The 27,987-nt window shown below is 36.2% G+C and overlaps 2 protein-coding genes and 2 non-coding genes across 4 annotated transcripts; 2 read left to right on the top strand and 2 right to left on the bottom strand.

Moving 5' to 3' along the window:
- Positions 1-8: 8 nt before the first annotated feature.
- On the bottom strand, positions 9-15,060 carry LOC114459734 (voltage-dependent calcium channel beta subunit-associated regulatory protein-like). Its single transcript, XM_028441891.1, has 10 exons — positions 14,993-15,060; positions 11,980-12,130; positions 5,039-5,184; positions 3,845-3,906; positions 3,616-3,778; positions 3,370-3,556; positions 2,279-2,422; positions 1,997-2,171; positions 1,736-1,916; positions 9-1,653 (listed from the first exon to the last, which is right to left on the bottom strand). Exons 1-10 carry the CDS (start codon positions 15,058-15,060, stop codon positions 9-11), a joined length of 2,922 nt encoding a protein of 973 aa, XP_028297692.1.
- LOC114459756 (U5 spliceosomal RNA) lies at positions 6,929-7,041 on the top strand. The gene has a single exon (XR_003673456.1). It is a non-coding gene; the product is annotated as a U5 spliceosomal RNA (small nuclear RNA).
- Positions 8,379-8,491, bottom strand: LOC114459755 (U5 spliceosomal RNA). Its single transcript, XR_003673455.1, has one exon. It is a non-coding gene; the product is annotated as a U5 spliceosomal RNA (small nuclear RNA).
- Positions 15,061-20,368: 5,308 nt separating the features above from the next.
- Positions 20,369-27,901, top strand: LOC114459733 (midnolin-A-like). The gene is made up of 7 exons (XM_028441890.1): positions 20,369-20,588; positions 20,723-20,810; positions 20,895-20,957; positions 22,056-22,802; positions 22,894-22,984; positions 23,677-23,889; positions 27,460-27,901. Exons 1-7 carry the CDS (start codon positions 20,419-20,421, stop codon positions 27,609-27,611), a joined length of 1,524 nt encoding a protein of 507 aa, XP_028297691.1. The 5' UTR covers positions 20,369-20,418; the 3' UTR covers positions 27,612-27,901.
- Positions 27,902-27,987: the final 86 nt, after the last annotated feature.

The following is a 27,987-nucleotide window of genomic DNA, read 5'->3' as shown; positions in this document are numbered from 1 at the left end:
TGGTTGGTTCATATAGGGCTGAGACCAGGAGATGCTGCGTTAGCAGCTGTTAGCACGTGGTCGAGCTGCTCGGTACCTCGTAGGCTTCCATACAGCCGCTCCTCCACGCTCGTTGCCAGCTTGTCTGTCAGAGCACCATCGGCCTGGGACGCAACGTTCTGACTACTGTTGTTGTTCTTGTTGTCCACGCGTGGATCCGTGTGGTTCACGGTCGGGATGTTTGTGCTTTGTTCTGCGTTGGTTGCGTCACGAGGCGGGTCTCCTTCCGAGCCCTCGTCGTGCAGGTCCAGGCTCTCGGCTCGCTCTTTGGAGGCCTCCTCGCTCGCCTCCTCATCGGCAGCACTGGCAATGCGCGACAGTGTGCTGTGGTATCTGGTGTCCAGGGGATAGCCGGCACTGTCACCTCGCCTCAGGGGGGAAAACCTCTGCCTCTCCAAAGATGTGGGGGAGTACCTCCCTCCGGTGCTGGAGCCTGGGTCACTGTACTGCTTGTGTCTCTGCCACTGTTTCCGGAGGTGGACTCGGGATCGGTGCCTGGATCGGTACGGCGAGTCCTGCTGGTCGAACTGTGGGTCGTGACGAAGGAACTCGTTAAAAAGCGCGTCCGTCTTCTCGTCGATGCTGTAGTCACGACGGCGAAGACGGGGACAGTGTGGACTGGGCGGCTGTGGGACAGACTTGGTCAGAGGGGACGGCAGCTGGGTGGGAGTTTCTGGAGCTTTCTGCGGATGGAGCGACTTCAGAAGAAGTGGGCATGGCTCCTGGAGAGTCTTCTCCGTCATCTCGTCCTCCAGCTCCTCCTGGAACAGCCTGGCCTCCATGCTCTCACACACCGAGCCTTTCTTTCTGGAGCTAGTGAAGAACAGCCTGCGCTCGGACGCTGTCTTTCCCCGAGGGGCTCCGGGAGTCCCGAAGAGCCTCATGTCTTCAGGAGCTTTCGGCGGGGCTTCAATGGAGGCGTAGCCGCTGTCCATTTGCAGAAGCTTCCTGTTCACTCCTTCTCCTTCTCCTCCTGCTCCACCGCTCATCTCGCTGTCCACCGTCCCTCTGGTGGTGGGTGCCTCTCCCTCGCCGTTACCTTCAGGATCGTCGTCCAGGTCCTGGGACAAACAGCTGTCCAGGCCAGGCCGTCCTCCTCCTCCTCCTCCGCCCAGAGAAGAGACACTGTCGGCATCGCTGCGGATGGACTCCCTGTCGGTGCTGCTCTGGTCGGAGGAGACGTACTGCTCTAGGGATGCCCGCAGGCTCCAGATGTCTCTGTACAAAGAGGGAGGAGCTTCCAAACTCTCCTGACGAATCCCAAAAGAGCAAGACGAGCCCGAGTTTGTCCTACATCTGGCTTCGGCCCCCAGCACCAGCTCCTCTCCATCCTCCAGCTCAGTCTTCGTCCTCTCGTCTGCTTTGGGGTCTCCAGCTGCTCTCAGCAGGTTCTCAAACTGTTCCTGAAGAGCCGCCTCTTGCTCCGTCCCAAACAAACCGGACACGGATTCTGTGTTCTCATCCTCTGAGTCTGCTTTGAAGTCTCCTCCAGAGGTTCTCTGGTGTTCCTCCTCTGTTCCATTGACAGTGACCTCCCCCTGGGTCCCAGTGGGAAAACACGGATCGTCCTTTCCGATGCTGCCATTCATCTCCACCATGGCCTCCAGGTTCAATCTGCACAAAGCAACAAGCACACATTAATGAGTCATTCCTGGGATGAAACTACATGAGGATACGAAGCTGTTGAGATGTTTACCTGCTTAGGAAGACTGAGGAGGTCTCAGGATGGGACAAGGACTCTGCAGAGAGTGACTGCAGAAGAGGCGTCTGCGGGAAAGACTCTGAGGCGTCGTTCTGAGGAGACGAGTCGCCCTCGGTGTGCTCGGTGGTCTCGCTTGCCGCTCTCTGCCTCTGGAAAGGTTTTCTCTTTGGAGATCCTGATGATGGTTTCAACACAATGCGTTATCGTCTGACTGTCTTCAGTTAATGTTTGGTGTTCATCGCGGAGCACACAAACCTTTAGCATCCAGGCTAGCCGCTCGATGGTTGCTGTCAAACTTCCACCGTCTGAAGTAAGGGGCGATGCCTTCCAGGCTGGCGTGACGTCGCAGTTTAGAGAGAAAATGAAGCACCGATGTCTGAGGCCCCGCCCCCACCCTGTCTGCATCGTTCCGGTCTCCACAAGCCTCCGTCTGACCAGGAGACAGAAGGAGGTGAGGAGATGTTAAGGAAGGAGCCCATATTAGATGTATAGGCTAATTATAGTTAATGCTAATGCCAGCTAATGCTAGTAACGTACCGTTTGGGAGCATCTGCGCTGTGATTTGGTGACTGATGTGGACTTCCTTGGACTCTGGTCCAAGATGGTGGAGTGATGTCTGTCTCCAGGTAAACCTCCACTGAGACTCGTTCCCGTCCAATCATTGACTCTCCTCTCAGGGGGCTGGACAATAAAACAAGAGCAGCTGTTGATCTCTGTTGTTTGTTTTTTTACTTTAAGTCTGATCTGATTTCTGTGAAAATCAGAAAGGTTAAACTGGCTTTAGTTTGACCCAGTATGATCTTAGATGGACGGACCCAAGTAAATACATTCAATTGATTGGAGAAAAAGATCAATTTCAACATTATTGTGTCATTGTTTGCATTTCCACATGAAAATCACTTAATGTCAAGTACTGTAAAAAGTTACTTTGCTCTTTAAAACTCCAATTTTCTAATTTGTGAAAATTCTGTGGGATTATTTGTGAGAAAATCCAAGTCTGGCACGGAAGCTCTGGCGAACCTGATATGGCCCTCAAATCTTAAGTTTGACACACCTAGTGTAAATCTGTGCTTTTTTCTTGTATTTTTATTAACCTTTTATGTATTTTCTTTGTCCTTTTGAATGTTTCAGGAGATATCTTGTTAATTCTCGTGTATTTTTCTGAAAATGTGTACTTTTTTGCCATTTTTTCAAACTTACTCCGTATGTATTTTTTTGTCATTTTGAATGTTTTGTCATAAATTTTGTTTTTGTTTTCTCAGTTTTTCTGTAAATTTGCATGATTTGAGTCATTTTGCATGTATTTTTGTAATTTTGTATGTTTAGTTTTTTTGTCGTTAAGTATATTTTTCTAATATTTTTGATAAATTAAAAAAAAAATGTTTTTTGAGTTTCTTTGAGTTTTTTTGACACCTTTTGACTTGTTTCACTGGTATCAACATTTTACTTTGATATTTGCCATAAACTTTAATATGGATCGATATCAGTATCGGTTTTTCCAAGTTATTTTATCTTGAAAGGATCATGTTTATTTGTGGAATGATTTTAAATGAAAAAAATGAAGCTTTTTCTTGGTTTTAAATGTGATAAGTTCCTTATTAATTGTGGGTTCTGTGGGAGAGTCTGACCTTGTAGATGGCGAGGGGCGGTTTGGGGGCGGAGCTCTGGCTGATGTTGACTGTGCTGCTGTCGGTGGAGTCGCACTCCATGATGGTGAGGATCTTCATGTCGCTGGGGGCCGGGGGCAGGTGGAGGTGGAGGTGGGTGAGCCGGGCCTTCTTCAGGTGGTGGAAGTCTCCTTCAGTCAGTGTGTACCTGAGGGGGGAGAAGTTAGAGCTGCTGATGGGGGTGGATTCTAACCACCTGAGCATCACCTGCGTCCTTTGTCCTGCGTCGTCCTGTCCTGCTCGTAAAGAGCCGACTCGTTGAAGGAAACTCTGCGTCCAATGGATCCGGTGCTGATGAAGCGTTCAGACTCAACATCCTGACGACTTGACGCCGACAGAGCGTCAGAATCATCCAGACGGATTGTGATCTCTGCGCAAAGAGAAGGAAATGTTAGAGGAATCATTTCCATCAGTGTAAATATGGATGAACTCTGACCTTGTGTGGGCTGAGAATCCTCAGCGTAGGTGGTGTTTGTTTTCTCAAGGTCATCACTGGCTCTGCAACAACAACAACATCCAATCAGCACGTTTGACCTTTGCCTCACTTCTGTCAATTTGTGTATTTTTTCCTAAATGTGTATGTGTTTTTTTTGTCATTTGGTATACTTTTCTGATATTTTTGTACTTTTTTAAAACTGCTTTAATCCTTTTATGTAATTGTTTTGTCACTTTGAATGTTTCAGAATTAATTTTGTTTATTTTAATTGTCATTTTCTGTATATTTGTTCGTTTTTTTTGTCGGTTAGTATATTTTTGGGATCTTATTTTAGTGTTTGAGCCAATTTACTTATTTGTATGTTTTTGTTCTCATTTAGTGTATTTTTCTAATATTTTTGTACTTTTTTTGTAGTTTATGCATTTGTCACTTTTAATGTTTTGGAAGAGATTTCGTTTATTCATTTTTCTTTAAATTTGCATGGTTTTGAGCCATTTTGTATATCTTTACATCAATTTGTATGTTTTTTTTTTGTTGTTTTTTTGTCGTTTAGTGTATTTTTCTGATAATTTTGTACGTTTTAATTATTACTTTTATTAACCTTTTATGTACTTTTTTGTCATTTAGAATATTTCGGGAGACATTTTCTTTTATCCTTTTGTGTATTTTTTTGTAGATCTGTAAATGTTTTTGTCTTTTAGTATTATTTTCTGATATGTTACTAGTTGTTTTGTGTATTTCTTTTATCCTTTTGTGTATTTTTCTGGAAATTTGCATCGAGTTTGATTCATTTTGCAAATTTTTGTGTCGCTTCGTATGTTTTTTTTTTGTGTATTTTTCTGATATTTTTTTATTTTTGTTAACCTTTTATGTATTTTTTTGTATTTTTGAATGTTTTGGGAGAGATATTTTTGTTATCCTTTTCTGTAAAGTTTATTGTCATTTACTGTATTTTTCTGATATTTTCACAGTTATTTTTGTATTTTTATGAAGCTTTTATGTATTTTGTACATTTGCAAAGTTTTTGAGCCATTTCGTGTATTTATACTTTTTTGTTTGTTTTTTAGTCATTTAGTATATTTAGCTGACATTTTTGTACTCTTTTTTTTTTTTTTTTTTTTTAATTATATTACCCTTATGTGTTTTTTACTGTATTTTCTGTTAGTTTGTGAGTTTTTTGGAGTCAGCACTAACCTAGAGTAGCGACGTCCACCCATGCAGCAGCGGTGACAGAAGAGCAGCAGCAGAGAGAGCAGCACCAGAGTTCCACCAGCAAACACACTGAGCAGCACCAGAAGCAACACATAGTTCTCCACCTGACCAGCTGACACCGGCACATCCTGATCATACAAGACAAGATAAGACAACATTAATATAATACTATGTAATTAAACAGGATTACATAGAGAATCACACACACAACGTATTATTTCCATTTTATTATAAATACCAATACTTAAAAGTGGGCGTGTCGATCAACTGCTCGTAATCAGCAAATGCAGTCATAGCGTTTTAAAGCCACAGTGGGATTAAAAAAAAAAGAAAAGTCTAAATTTATGAGAAAAAAACCCTGAAAATAATGAAAATAAAGTCCTCTCACTAAGTCATAATATTAAAATAAACTTTATAATAAATACCAACACATTACGTGGACGTGTAATTAAAACACTAGTTATATTAAGCCCAATAAAATAATTACCAAATATAATCATCTTGCGTTTTCAGTTGTGATCAGATTTGTACGATGGCGTTTTAAAGCCACAGTGAAAAAAAGGAGGAAAAAGTCTAAATTTAAAACTCTGAATATTATGAGAATAAAGTCCTACAAGAAAAAAAGTCAGAATATTACAATTAAAAAGTAATTTCATGAAGAAGAAAAAAACCCAATTTATTATGCAAATAAAGTCATATTACATGCATATAATATGTACCAATAAAAATAGAGAATAACAACGGAGACATTCAACTAAACAGGATTACGCAGATAATTACACACAATATTTTATTATAAATATCAATACTATAAAGTCATTAAAAAAAGTAGTTATATTGAGACAGATAAAAGAATCACCAAATATATTCATCTCGCATTTTCAATTGAGATCAAATTTGTTTGAAAGCGTTTTAAGGCTGCAGTGAAAAAAGAGAGAGAAAAGTCTGAATGTATGACAATTACAATTTATTACAATTCAAAAGTTGTAATTTTAGGAAAGAAAAAGAACAGCTCATTATGAGAAATAAGTCATAATATTAGCCTAATATTAGTCCTAATCTTATGTGGTGGCTTCTTCCTCATAATGAATGTTACTTCCCGTGTGGTGAACAGTTACTGTATTAATAAAGTTTAAAAGTAAAGTTATACATTTGTAATCTAACTCCAACTGCTGTTTACAGTTTTAACTTCATTTATTTTTAGTTTAAAAACATTAGACTGAACTGTTTTCCTAAATCTTTCATGTTACAAAACAAATAAATAAATAAAAACAGAAAACTACAAATGTATCTTAAATCAAAACAGAAAAATTGTAAAACAAAACATAAAATATAAGACATTTAAAGCATTTTAATCAACTGATGATGTTAATCTACGAACAGACAAGGGAGAGCCATAGACTGTAAACAGCCAATGGGAGGACAGATAGTCAGAAGTAGCCAATCGGGAGAGGGGCGGGGCTTAGAGCTTCTCCAGCACCTTAAATTATAATTAAAGTAGTAAATCTTCTTCTAAATCATCCGTTAATATCTTTTAAATGTGTGTGAGTCAGTAGTTAGTTTTTTTAAATTGTATATTATGTGGCAGAAGTTATTGTTGCGTTGTATTTTTAACAGTGACGTCACGCCAAGCCATGCAGTGATTGGTCCTTTATGTTGAAAAAACCCGGAAGTGCGGAGTATCTGCACGGTCCTGTTTTTACCCTAAATTTATAAAATAAAGACATTAAACAAACCAATATAGATGTGAGTGTTAAATGTATGGATTGTATTGATCAGGATCAAAGTGAGGAAAGGTCAACATCAAGTCCAACCGTGAGTGACATGTGTGTGTGTGAGAATTAGTTCCTCTGAGGTTCCTATGTCGTCAACATCTTATGTTTCTCTTCAGATCGAATAAATCTTTCGCCTTTTACTAAAGATTTCCGTGGAGAGGAACAACATGAGTATTTCACAATTTTTTGATTCCCTGCTACCGCGGGGCTTCCTGTGTCTGTCAAAATAAAATGAAAAGCATAATTCTGCTAACGATACCATAATGTCTGAATATATGAACAGTAGGAAAGTGATTCGGTCGTGGACAGTTAAGGTGTAATAATACCTTTATTTCTAAAACCATTAAATGAATGAAGTTTTAAACTTTAAACAACAATCAGTAATATTCTGTGGGGATTTTTTTTAATGTATTTATATTAGTGGAATACACTTGTAATGTGTGTAATTGTTATATTACAGAAATACATGTATGATGTTCTGTAATATGAATAAATAAACTTCTAATATGAAATTAATAAACATTAATATTATGAGGGAAAATTTGTAGAAACATCTGGGGGTAGTTTATTTTTATTATTAGAAGAATAAACTTCTATAATTTAATATTTTGAGGGGAAAAGTAATATTACAAGAATAAAGTTGTAACATTTGAGGATGGAGTTGTAATATTTAATATTCTGAGGGGGAAATAAACACGTAAAAGTACCAGAATAAAGATGTAATATTGTGAGAAGAAAGTTGTGAAATTACAATTTGCAATATTCTGAGGGGAATAAATGTAATATTACGAGAATAAAGTTGTAATATTTTATAATATGAGGGGGTTAAACATTTGATATTGGAAAAATTCAGTTATAAAATTCTGGGGAAATAAACTCTAAATGTTATAATTTTGTTACAATTTATTTATTTTGTTGCTCGGGACTTATTTGAATTTATTATATGTTATATATATATATATATATATATATATATAATATTGGAGGGGGTTTCTCTTAAACTTACAACTTTTTTTGTAATATTCTGACTTTTTTCATGGGACTTTATTCTCATAATACGACGTGTTTTTCCTTGTAAATTCAAACCTTATTCTCAACGTGAACATAAATAAGATGTTTGTTTTTTTTTTACATCTGTATCATACATGTGTTTATTATTAACCGATGTTACTCTTGGTTTACACTAAAATAATATGCAGAACAATTTAATCAAGTTAATTACACTTTCAATACAATGTATTTTTATTGCGCCGTCTCTCGACTCCATAAATGTTTGTTAAAAATTTTTTTTGACAGTGACAGGAAGACATTTTTCCCCCTTCAGAACATTATACATGTATTTCTGTAATATTACAAGATTATTCCATTAATATTAAAGTTGAAAAAAATTCCCTCAGAATATTACAAATTAATTGTTGATTAAAGTTCCAATTTCCTTCTTTTCGCAATGTTAATTTTACACGTAATATGACATTAACATGTTATGATGACATGTTTCTGATGTCTATTAAGTTTGATAATTTCATTTTATTTTGACAGTTACAGGAAGCCCCACGTAGGCAGGGCATCAAAAAATTGTCAGATACTCATGTTGTTCCTCTCCACGGAAATCTTTAGTAAAAGGCGAAAGATTTATTCGATATGAAGAGAAACATGAGATGTTGCTGGTTAAAAAAACCTCAGTAGATCTCATTCTCTCACACACACACGTCACTCACGGTTGGACTCACTGACTCAATGTTGACGGTTTCTCACTTTGATCCTGATCAACACAACTCATACATTTAACACTCACATCTATATTAGTTTGTTTAATGTTTTTATTTTATAAAGTTAGGAGGAAAAACACGATCAGTCGTCTCCTCCTCACTTCCGGGTTTCTTACCCTCTCCTCTTCCAATTGGCTACTTCTGACTATCTGTCCTCCCATTGGCTGTTTACAGAGCGTGAGTAAACTCATTCATTTCTATCAGTGCTGCTGTGGAAAAAGGAATAAATGCAGCTTGGTTTGAAAGATGTGAAATAAATGAAGTGATTTAAATGAGTTTTAGTCAAAATTTGTAACTTTTTGGCGTTTTGTTTAAGAATTGTGTGAACACTTAAATTGGGGAATTTTTATTGAAGTATAAATATGTGTCGATGTGGATGATTTCATGATTTTTGATCTGAGTCATTTGTAGATTATTATTATTATTATTATTATTAATAATAATTTTAATTATTTCATTTAGTTACATCAAGTCGACACAAACCGACTACAAAAACACAGAAAAATATTAACAACGACACAAAAATACACTAAATTGACTCCTAAACCACAAAATCACAGTAACTCAAAAAACACGCAGATTGTAAAATACAATCTATATAAAAGACAAAAACAAAACACACAAAATGACAGAAAAAAAAATATAACAACAACAGAAATACATAAAATAACAGAAAAATACACAAAATGTACGGCAAAAACACAGAAATCGACAGCAAAAATACGGAAAAAAATATATAAAGAAACAAAAATACAACTCTAAAAACACAAAATCACAACAAAATGCACAAAATGACAGATAAATAGAAAAAATAGAAATACACAAATTTACTCAAAGCTACACTGAAAAACAAGAGATTTACTCCAAAAACACACAATTCAACTACAAAAACACATAAATTATAATTAAAGACACAAAATGACAGAAAAAAAATATATAACAATGACAGAAATACATAAAATGACTGGAAAATACACAACATTTACAGGAAAAACACACATATCGTCAGCGAAAACATGGAAAAATATGAATATAGACACAAAATTACACAAAATTGACTCCTAAAACACAATATGCCAGAAATAAATACACAAAATTTACTGCAAAAACATAAGAATGATAGAAAAATATACCAAACGACACCAAAAACACAAAATCAGAACAAAAACACAAAATTCAATTAAAAACAACAACAAAACACACAAAATGAGAGAAAAACAGACAAAATGACAACAGAAATGCAAAAATTTACTCCAAAAAACACACATGTCGACAGCAAAAACATGGAAAAATATAACTAAAGACACAAAAATACACAAAATTGAGTCCTAAAACACAAAATAGTCACAATAATTACACAGTAAGACACATGTTTATATATCTCAGCTGTGTTTTTCACCTGCTGAGGATGATTAATCGTTCTTTCTTTGAGTTCTGCATCAGTGATGAACCTCTTTGTCATATTAATCATTGCTGTGATATTTAGTGAGAGGAACTATTTGTTACCCTGACACACACACACACACACACACACTGCTACATTCCCACAGAAACAATGTGAATAACTGTGCTCTGATTACAGCTCTCAGTCTCCATCTCAGCTCACTGAGCGGTTCAGGGATGTTAATCCAAACGTCAGCGAACACTTAATTCAATTTTCAAGCTCCTCTCAATGAGGGGAAAACAGGCTAAATATGGACTTTGGAGGAGGAGGAAGATGATGATGATGATGAGCAATCCCAGCACAGCATCTTTTTCCTCCAAAGATTTTTCCAAAGAGGATGAAAGTGTTCAAAGGAACAAATGAATCCACAAAAAAAAAGCCTTTTACACAAAACATATTTTAATAGTTTGGATGTTACACTAATTTTGTGTAACTAACATTGGGGCCAACTGGGGGCCCCAAAATAAATACACAAAATAACACCAAAACACACAAACTGACAGGAAAATATGCAGAAAAGGACATCGATTTGCACAAAACATACATAGAAGACATTGAAATTACATATCGTTGATGCAAAAATAATAAAAATGTACAAAACAGATACACAAACACAAAAAACTGCAACAAAAATGCATAAGGACTCCAAAAAACCTACAAAGTTACTACAAAAGTATACTAAAAGACATTAAAAACACACAAAACTGCAACAGAAATACATAAAACGACAATCACTCTAAAAACAGACAAAAGACAACTATGAATTTCTTAACACATTTAATTACAAAACAGTTTTAAAAACACAAAAAACTGCTATAGAATAGCAAAAGGGCTCAAAAAAACATACAAAATTACAGAGACAACAAAAATACACAATAATACAACAAAGACACACAAAAGACTATGAATACATGACAGCAAAAATAACACAAAAAATTACAAAATGCTTACAAAAAACTGCAAAAAAGGAAAAGAACTCCAAGAAACATACGTAACAGAAATGTATGTGGCACTAGAACAGACTCACTAAAGCTTTCGCTGAATGTGTGTAACTGTGTAACTTAATCACATCGTCTGTTTTTACAAGCTCAGCAAAACAGCAACGCCTCAGGCTCCTCCATCTATAACACACTCCACAGTGAGCAACTAGTGGCAACACACTCCACAGAGAGCAACTAGTGGCAACACACTCCACAACAGCATCTTCACATAAACACACATCCTTCTACATAGGACCAAAAGCAAACACACAAAATGACCCCAAAAACACACAAAGTGACAGAACAATACTTTTTTTTTTTTTACAAAAAAATAGATGAAAAACCCAGCAAAAATACACAAAATGACTAAAAAACTGACAAAATTAAAGACAAATACACAAAAGGAAATCAATCATAAAGTAAAACAAAAATACACAAAATGACTCAAAAAAACACACAAAACAACAAAAACATGCAAAATGAAAATCAAATACACAACAAAACACAGAAAATTAGTGCAAAAGCACACATGAAAACTAAAATACACAAAATGATAGAAAAATATACAAAAATGACCCAATATGACAACAAAAATGGACAAAACAGAAGATGACAATAAAAATACACAAACTGACCGGAAAATGTACAAAAATACAACAAACTGACTCAAAAAGTACACAAAACACCACAAAAACATGCTAAATGATAGAAAAATGTACAATAAAAATGCACAAACTACAAGGAAAATATACAAAATTACATGAAAAATACACAAAATGACTCCAAAAACATGCAAAATGACTGCAAAAGCACACGAGAAAACTAAAATATACAAAATGATAAAAGAAATGTACAAAAATTACTCAAAAAACAGGAGATGACAATACAAATACACAACCTACAAAACAAATATACAAAATTACGTGTGTGTATGTGTGTGTGTGTCAGTACTCACAGTGGTGCTCTCTGTCAGGCTGCTCAGAGCAGGCAGATCATTGCTCATGGTCCACGTCTGAGGCAGGATTCCTGCAGAGAGGAGAACGTTCACAAATTCTTTCTTGCAACTGGAGCCCACATGCGGCCCTCCATCTAATTTTGCGCGGCCCCTTAAAGTAAACACACGATATGACAAAAAAATACACAAAATTTACCCTAAAACACTCAAGACGACAATAAAAATGTAGATGAATATACAAAACAACAACCGAAACACACAAAATGTACTGCAAAAACACACAAGTCAAATTAAAAAACAACACGCATTAAGTCGAAAAACACACAGAATGACAGAAAAGTATACAAAACGACTCCAAAAACACACAAAAATATCACTTAAACATAAAAGACAACAAAATGCACAAAATGACAGAAGAAAAATATATAACAGCAAAAATACATAAATTGACAAAATTTACTGCAAAAACACACAAGTTGACCACAAACATACCGTGTTTTTCAGACTTTAAGGCGCACCAGATTATAAGGCGCACTATCAATGAATGGATTTGACTGGGTCTATTTTCATATATAAGGCGCACCGGTTTGTTATTATTATTATTATTATTATTATTATTATTATTATTATTATTATTATTATTATTATTATTATTATTATTATTAAGACACATTAAGCGAAACAAAATAGTCAGATAAGTCAAACTTTATTCAACTCATTAACAATAATTCTCAACATTGTTCAGGTTTAACACATAAAATATAGAACATTACACTTACTTTTTCAGTTCAGTATGTTGAAGCACAGTACTGGTACACATCACTCCACGAGGCGTCTGACTACGGTAGCCCTGAAGCGCCAAAAATCCATCAAGCAGTGCAGCTTCATAGTTTACCAAAGTTGTGCTAAAAAATTTTGACATATTTATTTCACACATAAGGCGCACCTGATTATAAGGCGCACTGTTGATTTTTGAGAAAATGAAAGGATTTTAAGTGCGCCTTATAGTCCGGTAAATATAAATGACGACACAAAAATGACTCCTAAAACCCAAAATCACAAAAAACAACAAACATTGACTAAAAAAACCCACACGAAATTAGAGAAAAATCGCAGCAGAAACACACAGAATGACAGACAAAGATACAAAATGACCACAAAAACACAAAGAATGACAACAGAAACACACAGATTTACTCAAAAAACATACAAAATGACAGAAAAAAATGTATGAAATTATACCAAAAAGACTAAATGGAAAAGATTCACTCCAATAACATATAAAAAAAAAAACAACAAATGTATGACAAAATGCGAGGGAAACACATGAAAACAACAAAATATAGATGTATATATGAAAAGCTCTTTGGCCCCCATGTTAGTGGCCCCTGCAGTGATAGATCTGATGTAGTTTGTGTAACATATCATTAAAACACTGCTTTATCTTCAATGATTATTGTAATAAATGATCTTTCCTTAAATCACCGTACGGCTCATCTACAGTATACGACAAGCTGTCAAAACACATCTGCTGTGTGTGTGTGTGTGTGTGTGTGTGTTTACAGTGAGAGCAGATTGTGTAACATGGCTCCATAGACACTGCGACTCATCTATGTGAGAATCAGATTTTATGTAACAGCTCAAGGTAACACACACACACACACATACACACACACACACACAAACACACACACACACAAAAACACACACACACACACACACACCCTTCAACCTTCTTAGTATTTATTTAAAACATGTTTATCTTTTATATATTTTCTGTCATGAAGCACTAATTGTGTCAGTGAAATCAGAGGGTGTGTCCCATAAAGGGGGGGGGGGGTCTCCATCATAAATAAGTGTGTGGGGGTTGGGGGGTGGGGGGAGGGGGAGAAACCCTTTCCTCACATCGATCAGCACCAGCTGCTTCTAAAGCTGTTGGAATGAATGTAATCGATCACATTTCACTGATCAATAACTCTTGATATCACACTGACAGAATGGTGGAACATTGAATGATTTTATTCTAAGGAATTTGAAGAATTTTTGTTGAATTTTGTTTGTTGAAGTCGACCAAATGTTTGTTTATTTCAGAGCACGACTTTAGGAAAACAGTCCATGTTTATGGACAATTTAGTGTTTTTGTTTCCTTGTTATTTTCTTTTCTTTTTTTTTGGTGTGTTTTCTTTTTCTCATATTGTGTGTATTTTGAGTCAGTTTGTGTTGATTTTGAGTGTATTGTAAATTCCTTTGTTATTGTGTATATTTTTCTCACATTTTGTGTTTTTTGTTGTTGTTTTGTAAATGTCTTCATTATTCTGCATATTTTTTCTCTCAATTTACGGTTTTTTTTTTGTCATTTTGTGTTTTTTTATTGTCATTTTGTGCAGCTATTCGTTATATTTGATGTTTATTGTTGTTTATTGCGTGTTATGAGTCATCTTTTGTGCTTTTTTTTTTTAAATGTTAGTTTTCATTGACTGATTATTAATCAATGGGGCTGATTGATAAATATTCAGTTCATTATTTACTGAGTTCAAACACTGCAGAGTGGATTTAGGCGTGTGTGTGTGTGTGTCATCTTCTCACGACACACACACGCACACACACACGCACACACACACACACACACACACACGCACACACACACACACACACGCACACACACACACACACACGCACACACACACACACACACACACACACACACACACACACACACACACACACACACACACACACACACACAGGGGAGGAGGGGGATCATAACACCGGGATGATGATGATGATGATGATGATGATGATGATGATGATGATGATGATGATCCAGATGTGCACTCATGTCTTACAGTTCTACGCAGCTGTTAATGGAGTTCAGTTCTCAGCCGGAGGAGGAGTTGAGCATCATCATCCTCATCTTCATCCTCCGTCAGTCACGGTCGTCCCTGCGGGCAATAAACCACCCATTGAAACGTCGCATGCCGATGAACGTCCACCGTCTCGCGCTGACTCTCACCTCCACGTGTTACGTAATAAGGAGCAGCGCGTGCAGAGCTGTACCTGAGCCTCCGTCCACCACCACATGCTGTAGATCAGTCTAGAGTTATGAATGAAACCCACACGCCCACCGCCCCGCTACAGAGGCACCACGTGATGATGATGATGATGATGGTGATGGTGATAATGGTGATGATGATGATGATGATGATGGAGGAGGAGGAGGAAGAGGAGCGTCTCCATTCACAGAACTGGGTCTGTTTCACTGGATCCAGTGGGAGCTGATGTGGTTGCGCTTGTGATTGGTTGTTGTTGTTTTTTAGGTCGTGATCAATAATGTTCAGTGAAATTCTGGGTTTGATTCTGATTCTGCGCAGATGGAGAATTCTGTAAAGGCTCGTGCAGTTCCACACCTCAACCACGTGGTGTCAGTGTTGCTCTGTTGTTGTTATTCATCGTGATTTTGATCAAATGTCTTTAAATACAAGCTTTTCTTTCATTAGATATGTTTTTATTTTCTTTTGTAAACAGTAAATCTGTTTCATGTGTAAAACTATGACTTGCATTTCATTTAAAGTCCTTGGTTTTAAAGATGCAAATTAATATTTTAATTGTAATTTGATTTATTTGTGTTTTTTTGTAATAATTTTCGGCCACATTGTATATTTCTTTCTTTCTTTCTTTCTTTCTTTTTTTTTTTTTTTTACTTTTTTTGTTTAATCATTTTTGTGGCCACTTTTTTGTAATTTTATTTACTTTGTGTGTGTTTTTGGAGTCATTTTTGTTACTTTATATATATATTTTGCTTATTTTTGCTGTAATTTTATGTGTTTTTGTCTTATCTTGAGTGTTTTGTTGGCATTCTGTTAAATATTTTGAGTATTTTTTTGTCATTTGTGTATTTTTCTGTTATTTTGCGTGTATTTGTAGTAATTGTGTGGTTGTTCTTTTGTGTATATTTGTGGTTTTTTGCTGTTGTTTTGTGTGTTTTTCTGTCATTTTGTTCATTATTTGTAGTACTTTACATTTCTGGGGGTTTTCTCTATTTGTTTGTTTTTTACTGTATTTTGTGTATTTTTTCCATTATTTTTTGGCCGGGCTACCGGACTCAAAACGCCACTCACTTTGTTGTTGTTGTTATTGTTGTTATTGTTTTTGTTGTTGGTGTTGTTTTTGTTGTTGTTGTTGTTGTTGTTGTTGTTGTTGTTGTTGTTGTTGTTGTTGTGTACACGAGTTAAATAACTATGTCTTTGTTATTCGTGAACGGATAGGGCTAAAATTTGGTAGGTATAATCTATAGATCTGTATGCATCGCAAGATTTGGGGCCCAGGGAGTCCCAAGGTGCCAGGGGGCACCTGGGGGCCCCATTTTTCAAATGACTACTCCTCCATTAATGCACGTTGAATCGGGCTGTAATTTGACATGGATATTCTATGAGCGGATGTCAAGAGCCTCTTGAGACCTTTTTGAAAGGAGGGGAGCGGGGGCCTGGGGGCCCACCCCCTTTTAAAATTATCGGATTGTAGTCGTGTGATACATCGTTTCAAAGGTAATTCAACGTAGATTACAGTTTTATGTTGCACAACTTCATTTGTTTTACTTGGTGGAACTGACTAATTTCATTGAATTCTCAGGAAAGTGGTACGTGCTATTTGGAGCGGAGACGTTTCGCGGGCCCTGTAGTTCATCAGAACTTTTTTATGTTTACTATATTTAATATTTCTGGAGACATATTGTGTGTTTATATTGTTGTTTAGTATACATTTCTGATATGTGGTGTATTTTTGTTGTTTAGTGTATTTTTCTGATTGTTTTGTACGTTTATTGTCATTTTGTGTATTTCATTGTCGTTTTGTCTGTGTGTGTGCGTGTGTTGTCGTTTCATGTGTTTTCAGTCATTTTGAGTACATTTATTGTTTTTCTATTTTTCTTAATCTCATTGTATTTTGTTTTAGTTTTGGGGTTTTTTGGAGTCATTTTTGTTGTCACTTTGTATATTTTGCTCTCATTTTATGTATTTTTTGTCATGTATTTTTCTCTCATCTTGAGAGTTTTTTTCTTGACATTTTACAGTATTCTTTTTTACAATTTCATTTATCACACGGTTTTATCCAAAGCGATGCACAACACGAGTTGTTATGGTCACCAAAAACAAAACAAAACAAAAAATGCTTTAAATGTCTCTGCGTAAGTTCCAACTGATCTCATTCTGACAATCGGATCATGTTGAAGTATTTGAGTCCAACTTTCTCATGTCTGCAGTCTCTGTCTCAAATTCCCAGAAGTCCAAGGTACAGCACAGCAGAGTAAAAAATGTGAGGAATGTTCCACTAGAGGCCGAGAAAGGGTGGGAGGAATGTGTGTGTGTGTGTGTGTTCTTTGTGTTTGACGTCACAGCTGCATCTGGAGTCCAGGACATCCTGTGGAATTGTTCCTGAAGAATGTAAAGCAGCATCAGTTGTCTGATGGAAACGTTCCAAGGATGGAAAGAACTGCAGAGGAGGTTCTCTGAGGACACAAACTTTACACACTTTAACCATCTCATCCATCCAGAGATAAGATCAGACCAGGGGCATCAAACTCATTTGAATCAAAACGAGTGATTTCATCACTAAATTGCCTGAGTTTTTTGCCTCAACATTTAAATAGTATGTAAAGTATGTAAAGCACTGACAATATCAAAGCATTAAGTGACAGATTTCAGTCCCTGCAGGTGTGAAGCCCTGATTGTAAAGTTGCACATGCTAAAATAAACAGCAACTTTAGCAACAAACCACTCCGTGGACAGCGCTCGATTGTTTCAATGAGCTTTTATTTTGGTATTTTCCAGTGAATTGATATATGAGCTAAATATTTAATTTCACCTTGTGAGATTTAGATTTAACATTTAGATTTACATTTAACATTTAACATTTAGATTTAACATTTAGATTTAACATCTAGATTTAACATTTTGAGTAAACATTTATATTTATATTTAACATTTAACACTTAGATTTATTATTTATATTTATATTTAACATTTAGATTTAGATTTAACTTAACATTTAACATTTAAATTTAACACTTAGATTGAGATTTATTATTTAGATTTAGATTCAACATTTAGATTTAGATTGAAATTTTAGATTTTGCAATTAACATTTATATTTAAGATTTAGATTTACCATTTAAGTTTTACATTAAACATTTAGATTTAGATTTAACCTATAGATTTAAAACTATATTTTTTTTACAAGGAAAGTAAATATCACACATTTCACAAATATTGCTGTAAATCTGGTCAAAAGTAAAAAATTTCACTAATTGTTAGTTGTTCCAATATTGACACTTTGAACAGTTTTTACCACTTTTAGGCCGAGCTATTGAACTCAAAACGTCACTCACTTTGTTGTTGTTTACACTAGTTAAAATCACGACTCCTCTGTTAATTGTGAACGGATAGGGCTGAAATTTGGTAGTTATAATCTATGGATGTGTACGCATTGACGCCCCAAGGGGCCCAAAGGAAAAAAAACGAAAGTCAATTTCTCATTTATTTGTGAGTCAAACATTGCGATAGTTAGTGGTACCGAATCATTGAATCGGGCTGTTATTTGACATGGATATTCTATGAGTCAAGAGCCTCTTGGAGACCTTTATTTACTCAGTGGAACCGAGTCATTTGACTGAATTCTGGGGAACGTGGTACGTGCTATTCGGCGCAGAGACATTCTGTGGACCCGGCTGTAGTTCATCCAAACTTGTTCTTTCCATTTTAGCCCACTCTAATTTGCAATTTTCAACCAATTTCTGTGATTTTTAAAATCCCATTTCACCTTTTCCACCATTTTTTGGTCACTTTTAACCCATTTTATTTCTAAGTAAAACAAGGATTTAGACTTTTAAGATTATATACTATGGCCCAAATAATGATAACCTTCCTGGATTACAGTAGATATTAATCAGATGAATAAATAAATGTGGTCATCACAGATTCATAGAACAATGGACCATCATGTTGCTGACTTTATGGATGGACCCCAAAAATCTCTCACCTTTATTTCTCCTTATAGATGGCCCTGTCTCCACATGACTGTTCTTCAATGTTCATGTCTGTGGGCCAAGTTGGATGCTCTAAACGGCCAGATTTGGCCCCCGAACCTGGAGTTTGCTAAGCGTGTTTTATCCTGAGGAGGACAGAGAGGTGTAAGAGAAGCAGAGATGGAGGTGATGGAGGATGCAGTGACGCAGAGATGCTGTGAACAAAGCTATTTTTAGCCTCTTGTGAGAAGACACATGCACAAGCCCCTCCCCCTTCTCCTTCCTACGTCACTTTTACTCCAAGCCCAGCTTTTGTTCTCTGTGCGTCACGTGACAGAGGTGGGGATGGATAGGAATACTAATAATGCTGCAAAGATGGAAGAACTCAGAGTCTCTTTCCCCTCCCTAGGCTTGATGTGTGGGTGTTGATGGTGTTTCCCAGACATCACATCACTATTTACATTTCGACACACGCTTTGATCAATCAGAAAACCAATCGTTGAAGGGATTAGTCTTTGATGGATTTGTCTGATTTTTGTTTGAAATGGTGTAAAAAAAAAAAAAAAATCGGATCCAGTTGTTGTGTTATGTTATGTTGTGTTATGTTATGTTATGTTATGTTATGTTATGTTATGTTATGTTATGTTATGTTATGTTATGTTATGTTATGTTATGTTATGTTATGTTATGTTATGTTATGTTATGTTATGTTATGTTACGTCATGTCATGTCATGTCATGTCATGTCATGTTATGTCATGTTATGTTATTAAGATAGATAACTAACAGTGGAAAAACACACTATTGCCCATGTTGTATTATATTAAATCATATATCGTATCTAATTTAATATAATTTATTTTTTAATTTTCTTATGTTGTATTCTATTATAATATATTACATTATATGAGTCTATACAAAAATAGATTTAAAGTTTTAAATTTAGATCTTAACTTCATTTAATGTTATTTTATTATGACATATTATAATAAATTACATTATAGGAGTTTATAAAATAATAGATTAAAACATATATATAATTTAGATCTTTATTTTATTTTTATTTGGGCTGTATTGCATCATTTATGAATGGTAAGACTGGTAGAGGCGGGGCAAAGCTAAGTAACGAGAACTATCTCCTGATTGGACAATGTTTTTTTTTTTAACGCCGTAAGAAGCCTCACTCTGATTGGCTTGTCTGTGCGATGTGGGTGGGCCTTTAGCTATGACGCTGTGACAGGATACGGGTGTTTTACTCTCAGAGTAGAGCCTGAAAACCAGAAGAGATTCAACAACACACACTTTTTACTCCGTGCGTTTCAATCTGAGCACATAAACAAAAGCGTCTCCTCGGTTTTCAGGGGTTTTAAAGAGAATCGGGGTTTTTTTCTCCCCCCAAGAGGTTTTTATCAGCGTGTGTGCATGGATAAGGAGGAGCATCATCCCTCCATCCGTCTGTCCGTCACCTCCACCACCGGCCGCCCGGTGGAGCTCACCGTGCCCCGGGGGGAGACCGTGGACGGCCTGAGGAACCACATCTGCCACAAACTACGGCTGCAACGGGACAGGATAGCCCTGCTGCACAAAGACAGGTGTGTGTGGGTGTGTTCATAAAAATATAATGACATTATTATTATTATTATTATTATTATTATTATTATTATTATTATTATTATTATTATTATTATTATTATTATTATTATTATTATTATTATTATTATTATAGACACCTGACTGCAGGGACTCTGCTGGACCAGAGGGTGACAGATGGTAGCAAACTCACCCTAGTCCCAGCCATAGAAGCAGGTTTACTGGTAAGTCCCAATAATCAATAAATGTTCGATCACAGGTGGAAATATGCTGATTAAAGAGGCGCTTTGTTGTGTTTGATGATGCAGTGCTCCACTAGCAGGGCTGAGAGGAGCACCATGGACGTGCTGGAAGATTTGACTGATGTACAGGTAATTAAACAATTACCATTAACACTCCTATTGTCCTTGGGGTCAATTTGACCCCATTCAATGTTTATCTATCAACAAATAGTAGTTTACTTTCTTTTTCTTTTGATAGAGAATAACCCCAAATGAATTCTGTGAGAGTCATGAATGTGCACCCCCAAATTAGAAAATATTTGGGTGAAAGATTTTCAAAATACACTAATTCTAAAACTGGCGCTAGAGAACAGGTCAAGGTTTTCATTATCAAAGCTTTATTTATGGCTTCAACAAATAAACAAAGTGTCTGACACAAAAACTTGGTCGACAATTTTCTAAAAATATTTTTCTGGAGGCAAATCTCCATGGGGTCAAATTGACCCCATGGGTAAAATGTCTTGGTAATATTTGAGGATAATATGAGGGTTAAAATGATCAAATAATATTAATGTCTTTTAAATATATTCATGGACTTAGTTTAACCTTTCCATTCATCCACACACAAAATTGTAGAAAAATACACAAAAACAACATCAAAAGTACACAAAATGACAACAAAATGCACAAAACTACTCCAAATACACACATTATGACAACAAAGACTCACAAAGACACAAAATTACTCCAAATTCACAAATTACGACAACAGAAATACACCAAATGACAAGAAATGCTCACAAAATGATAGCAAAATACACTAAATGACAACATAAATACACAAATACACTCATTATGACAATGAAAATACACAAAATGACTACAAACACATACAAAATGAGAGAAAAATACACAAAATGACAACACAAATACACAATATTATTCCAAATACGCACAATATGACAACAAAACCACAATATTAATCCAAATACATGCATTATGACCACAAATGTACACAAATCGACAACAAACCCACACAAAATGAGAGAAAAAATACACTAAATGACAATAAAATACACAAAATTACTTCAAATACACAAAATGACAACACAAATACACAATATTAATCCAAATACATTTGTCATTGTTTGCCTGTTTGTAATTTTTGTACATGATCTTGTGTAATTGAAAATACGGGACATGTACAGTATGTATGACTATGCACTGTTGTGACTGTTTGTGTTGCAGATCAATGACTTCCTGTGCAGACGTTGTCCTCTCAGCGTTTCTCTACGTGTTGGCTCCTCCCACATGATGCACGTCCAGCTTCAGCTCTCCACCCCTCAGCCTGAGGGGGTCACCAGTGGACCTCTGAGCAGCGAACACTTCTCCACCTGGGCCCCCACCTCCAAGGACTCAACATTTCCGTCCATCCACCACACACCAGGAGCAGCTCCCTCCTCCCCATCTAACCCAGTCCATGGCCCCTCCTCCCCATCTAACCCAGTCCATGGTCCCTCCTCCCAGTCTAACCCAGTCCATGGCCCCTCCTCCCAGTCAAACTCAGTCCATGGTCCCTTTTCCCAGTCCTCCCAGTCTATCCATGGTCCCTCCTCCCTGTCTAACCCAGTCCATGGTCCCTCCTCCCAGTCTAACCCAGTCCATGGTCCCTCCTCCCAGTCTAACCCAGTCCATGGCCCCTCCTCCCAGTCTAACCCAGTCCATGGCCCCTCCTCCCAGTCTAACCCAGTCCATGGTCCCTCCTCCCAGTCCTCCCAGTTTAACCCAGTCCATGGCCCCTACTCCCAGTCAAACTCAGTCCATGGTCCCTCTTCCCAGTCCTCCCAGTCTATCCATGGTCCCTCCTCCCAGCTTCATTCAGCTCCACCTTCAGGTTCAACCCCACTGGTTCTCAGTCCCAAACCAGCTGCTGCACCAGTTTGTCCATCTGGTTCTGGACCTCAGAGTCCAGCAGCAGCCTCCACCTTCACAGAGGTCAACACACACACACCACATTACTCTGTAATAAAGAAAAGCCTTAAAAATGACACATTCCTCATTAATGTTCCGTGTTTTTCTCAAACAGACCCGTGATGATGACAATATGTCTCAACCTGGAGCCGTCATAGAAAGCTTAGTTCATCACTCTCCAGGAGTCTTCTCAGGGACTTTCTCAGGTACACAAGAGAAAACTACACACACACACACACTCATAGTATTAGAAGTTTATTCTTGTAATATTATAAATGTATTCTCATATCACAACTTTATTCTCATGCTATTTATGACAAGTTTATTCCCATAACATTTCAAGTATATTCTCATAATATTTTAAGTTTATTCTCATAATATTATAACTTTATTCTTATGATGTTTCAAGTTTATTCTCATAATGTTATGTGTTTATTCTCATACTGATGCTAAGAAAAAAGGTCCGCACAACTGCGTGGTTAGCTCCCAATTTCACTTTTAATTTACACCAAAATCGTGAGGTTTCGGGCTGACCGCCCTTCATCAGACATGAGTGATTTGATTGTGCTCTATTCTCATACTGATAGCAGTTTATTCTCGTAATATTATGAGTTTATTCTCATAATGTTATGAGTTTATTCTCATAATGTTATGAGTTTATTCTCATACTGATTCAAGTTTATTCTCGTATTATTATGACTTTTTTTCTCATACTATTACGAGTTTGTTCTTATAATGCCGTATAAATGCCGTTGTCGTAATTTGTTTAAAACAAACCAAAATAACATTTTAAGCAGAGCCTCTAGGAATAAAAGTCTCACATTATTTTCTCGCTGTGTGTTTTCTGTCCTATCAGTTTATTCTCATACTATATTATTACTGTTTTCCATCCTCTCAGGCAGTCTGACTCCTCGTAGTCAAAGTAGCGTCTCTCATCCTCGCCGTGGCGTTCTCATCATCCTTCAGATCCTCAATGACCTCCTCAGAGCAGCGTACAGCCACCAGAGAGCCTCAGCCCCCCTCCACCACCCAGCCTCACGTCTCCCTGAAGACAACCACGCCCACAGCACCACCACCTCCAGCAGTGTGAGACAGAGGCCAGAGCTGCTCGGTGAGGACACTGTTGACCAATGATGACCAATCTGAACATTGTTATTGTCATTTTTGTATATTGTTCTTGTTTTTTTATGTGTTTTAGTCGTTGTTTTGTATATTTTTGTTGTTTGTTTTGCTGGTATCATTTAGTGCATTTTTTATTTCATTTTTTCCATTTTTGTTGTTGTTTGTGAGTTCTTGTTATCATTTTGTGATCATTTTTTTCCCTCTCATGTTGTGTTTCTGATGTTATTTTATACATTTTTCCCTAATTTTGTGTGTTTTTGGTTATATGTTGTGTATTTTGTTGTCATTTTTGTTGTGATTTTGTGTATTTTTGCCATTGTTTATGTGGTCTTGGTATGATTTACTACATATAATGTGTTTTTGTTGTTGTTTTGTGGGTTTCTGTTCTTGCTTTGTACATTTTTCTCTCGTTTTGTGTGTTTTTGCTGTCATTCGGTGTGTTGCCATTGTCGTTTTATTTGTTTTTGGTCACAAGTTGTACATTTCGATTAAAGTGGCCGGCATTTTTCCTAATTACATATAAATTACAATCATTTTTTCATCCCCTTAAAATCAATTACAACTATGTTTTCAATTATTAAAGTTATATTACAATTAATCACAATTACAGAGCCTTTAAACGTATCCTTCCTCTTGTGTTAGCTTTCTGTTAGCATCTCGTATGATAACGGGTTAATTGGTTTTGACCCATGTCTTTAAACAGCTATAAAATACACTAAAATATATATGTAAATCCTTGTTTCTATCTCTTGGTTACCTTAGGCTTTCTTATCCATCAAAATATAGGTTTTAATATTTTTGTTGTTGCTGTCTGAGCCTTTTTTGTGTCAGTATAGCCATACATCATCTATTTTCTGACCCGCTTGTTCCTTTTTTCAGCTTTCATTTATGTCTTTATTGTTCATTTAATGTAGTTTTTTTTTTTTATCAGTGAAACATTCTTGGCACAGAACAAAGCATGGTTTACATTCAACACGTGGATACATAACCAAAAAAAATGAGTTCTTGGACAAAACACATAGAAACAGACGCTACTGCTACAGTTAAAGCAGGGGTTCTCAACCTTGGGGTCGCAATACACTGGGAGGGGGTCACCAGATGCCTTCAAGAAACTAAAAAATATAATTTTTGCCTATTTTTACTTGTTTTCTACAACTGCATTTAATTTGCCATATTATAACCTATTGTTATCACTTTTTCTTGCCATACTTTTGCTTTTTTTAATGCATTTTTGCTACATTACTCCCATTTCTGACACTTCTCCATCACATTTCAATGCCTTTTCTGCACATTTTCAAGACATTTTCAGCACTTATAAACCCTTTCCACCACTTTTCCACCTATTATCACATACTTTGACTTAATATTGTCACTTTTAACCAATTTTCACCATATTTCATGCTTATTTTGGCCAATTTAACCACATTCACCATTTGTCATGCCCTTTATTTGCCAATTTAAACTTCAATATTGACTCTTTGAACCCTTTTTACCACTTTTTCTGTTCATTTTCCCCCTCTCTAATTTGCAACTTTTAACCAATTTCTGGGTTTCACCACATTTTTTTACCATTTTTTTGGTCACTTTTAACCTATTTAATTTCTGATTAAAACAAGAATTTACATCTTTAAGATGACTATATACCAGTGGTTCCCAAACAGTTTGCCGTGATTATTATTTTGTGTATTCAGTTGTGTTGTGTTCTACTTTTGGAGAATCATGAACACCTATGAGTGAGGGCGGGGGTACTCATGGTATGACAAAAAGGCTCAAGGGGGGAACCACTGGTCTATAGCATGTAGCGGTGAACTCTGCATAACATGGGTCAACACAGCAGATCTTTTACATGTAAAATACTGCTTCAACAATAGGTCTGAACTACTCCAATACCTCCTTCACCACAGGTTTCATTCACTATTACATCAGAGCATTTCACACCTATTCAAAATAAGAGCCAATCCTGATTAACACAAAGGAGTTTAACCCACATTTTGACAACTGAGGTGTTAATGATATGCCTAGAGATGTCGTTGGCTGCAACAAAATCATCTTGTACTTACTTTGAAACAGTTTCCGTGTGATTCTCAATCAGAAAATGAAGTGTATCAGGAACTTTTAAAACCATTTTACAAAATAAAGAATTACAGGAGGTCTGTGACTGTGACTAACTTTTGGCAATAAATTGAGGCCCAAAACTTGAATTTTATACATGCAAAATATATTTTAAAAGTGGTAAATTCACAGGCCTGTTGTGGTGATTGTATGTGTGCTTTTGTATGGTGTCGTTTTAGCATCTTAACATTTACGTTTCAATGCACTGATTATAATGTCTTGTGTAAAAGCCCAACGAGGGACAAGAGTTGGAATTTAGCAATAGCTTTGTGATAAACATCAGTTACATCCACACTATTGTTACTCTGTAAAATTATATTATCACTGTTTAAATAAAATGCTATTATATCCAATTGACAGTTTTTTAATTGACTTTCCCATGCCAGTTACATTTATAAAGTCAATATTCTGAAAGTTATGATTACAACAGCAAAAGATGTTTTCAATTACTATTGTAATTATAATGATGTCATAATTGTAATTAATTATCGATTACAATTATATCTGACCCCAAACCTGAACTTCCTGTTATCAATTAGCAGTTTTTTCCTCTCATTATGTGTGTTTTTGTTGTTGTTTTGTGTTTCTGGTGCTATTTTGTAATCATTCTCTCATTTTGTGTTTGTTGTTATATGTTGTATATTTCACTCTCATTTTGTGTATTTTTATTGTATTTTTTTGTGTTTTTGCTGTTGCTTGTGTGATCCTTGTATGATGTAGAAAATTGTCTTTTATTTTGTGTGTTGTTGTGGTTGTTTTGTGTGTTTCCGTTGTTAATTTGTGCATATTTCTCTTGTATTGTGTGTTTTTGCTGTTATTTTGTGTATTTTTGTTTATATGTTGTATATTTATGCTCTCATTTATCTCATTTTGTTTGTTTTTGCTGTCATTCTGCTTGTTGCTGTTGTCATTTTGTGTGTTTTTAGTTGTATATTGATATGTTGCATATTTTTGCTTTCATTTCTCTCATTTTGTGTGTTTTTGTGATCATTTATATCTGTTTCTGTTGTTATTTTGTATATTTCCCCCTTTATTTTGTGTGTTATTGGTGCCATTTTGTGTATTGCTATGTTCATTTTGTGTGTTTTTGGTTATATGTTGTATATTTTGCTGTAATTCGTGTGTTTTTGTTGTTGTTTTGAGTGATTCTGGTGATGGTTATTAGTTTTGTTGTCATTTTGTGTGTTACTGTGTATTTTGTGTATTATCCCCCCTTAGTTTGTGTGTTATATTTTACTTTTATTTTGTATGTTGTTGTGTATTTTTCTGTCATTTTGTGTTTTTATTTAGGAGGCCGCACAGAATAATGTGACCCTTGGGTCTCCAGTTGCCATTGTTTGGGATACATGTTAAATACGTGTAACAGAGATTAAATTTGAATGCATAATATTTTGCTGAAGTTTATTTTTTTAAGTAAAACTTGTGCATTTTGTCATCCCTGTTGCAGGCCAGGATCTGCGTTTGCACACGTCTGCAGAGGAAAATCAAACGTTGCACAGTAAAGTGGAGCGACTCCAGCGTCTGATGCGTCAGAGGCGGCTTCGCAGGAACGTGTCACAAACCTCTGAGCCGTATCAACGACGTCATCCATGTTTGTAGTCGTCTACGTGAAGAAGACGATGTGTTTCACTGTGACTGAAGCCAGAGCTGCTGACCTTTGACCTACATTTGTGGAATGTCCGCATCTTTACATCCTGAGCTTTGACACTGAAGATGTGATTCCTGTGCTGCTCGCTGTACTTAGCGTTTGTAGTCCCAGTCTGTCCTTTAACTCAGTGGTTCTCAACCGTTTCAGAAAAATGATGGTCCATTGTTCTGTGAATCTGTGATAACCACATTTATTTATTCATCTGAATAATATCCACTATTATCCTTGAAGTTTACTATTATTTGTGCCATAGTATATAGTCATCTTAAAGATGAAAATCCTTGTTTTAATCAGAAATAAAATGGGTTAAAAGTGACCGAAAATGGT

Source organism: Gouania willdenowi, unplaced genomic scaffold (assembly GCF_900634775.1).
Source record: "Gouania willdenowi unplaced genomic scaffold, fGouWil2.1 scaffold_340_arrow_ctg1, whole genome shotgun sequence".
NCBI classification, from domain to species: Eukaryota; Metazoa; Chordata; class Actinopteri; order Blenniiformes; family Gobiesocidae; genus Gouania; species Gouania willdenowi.
Note: the sequence above shows the minus strand (reverse complement) of the source record. Positions and strands in the feature narration are given on the sequence as shown.

What these genes read in the sequence shown, in the direction of transcription:
- LOC114459733 (XM_028441890.1), top strand. Translation starts at nt 20,419, where the DNA reads ATGGATAAGGAGGAGCATCATCCCTCCATCCGTCTGTCCGTCACCTCC. An exon ending in CTTCTCAGGGACTTTCTCAG is followed by an intron (nt 22,985 to 23,676) that starts GTACACAAGAGA and finishes CCATCCTCTCAG; the next exon opens with GCAGTCTGACTCCTCGTAGT. An exon ending in ACAGAGGCCAGAGCTGCTCG is followed by an intron (nt 23,890 to 27,459) that starts GTGAGGACACTG and finishes TCCCTGTTGCAG; the next exon opens with GCCAGGATCTGCGTTTGCAC.
- LOC114459734 (XM_028441891.1), bottom strand. Translation starts at nt 15,060, where the DNA reads ATGTGGTGGTGGACGGAGGCTCAGGTACAGCTCTGCACGCGCTGCTCC. An exon ending in GGATTCTCAGCCCACACAAG is followed by an intron (nt 3,779 to 3,844) that starts GTCAGAGTTCAT and finishes CTCTTTGCGCAG; the next exon opens with AGATCACAATCCGTCTGGAT. An exon ending in TCCTCAGTCTTCCTAAGCAG is followed by an intron (nt 1,654 to 1,735) that starts GTAAACATCTCA and finishes TGCTTTGTGCAG; the next exon opens with ATTGAACCTGGAGGCCATGG.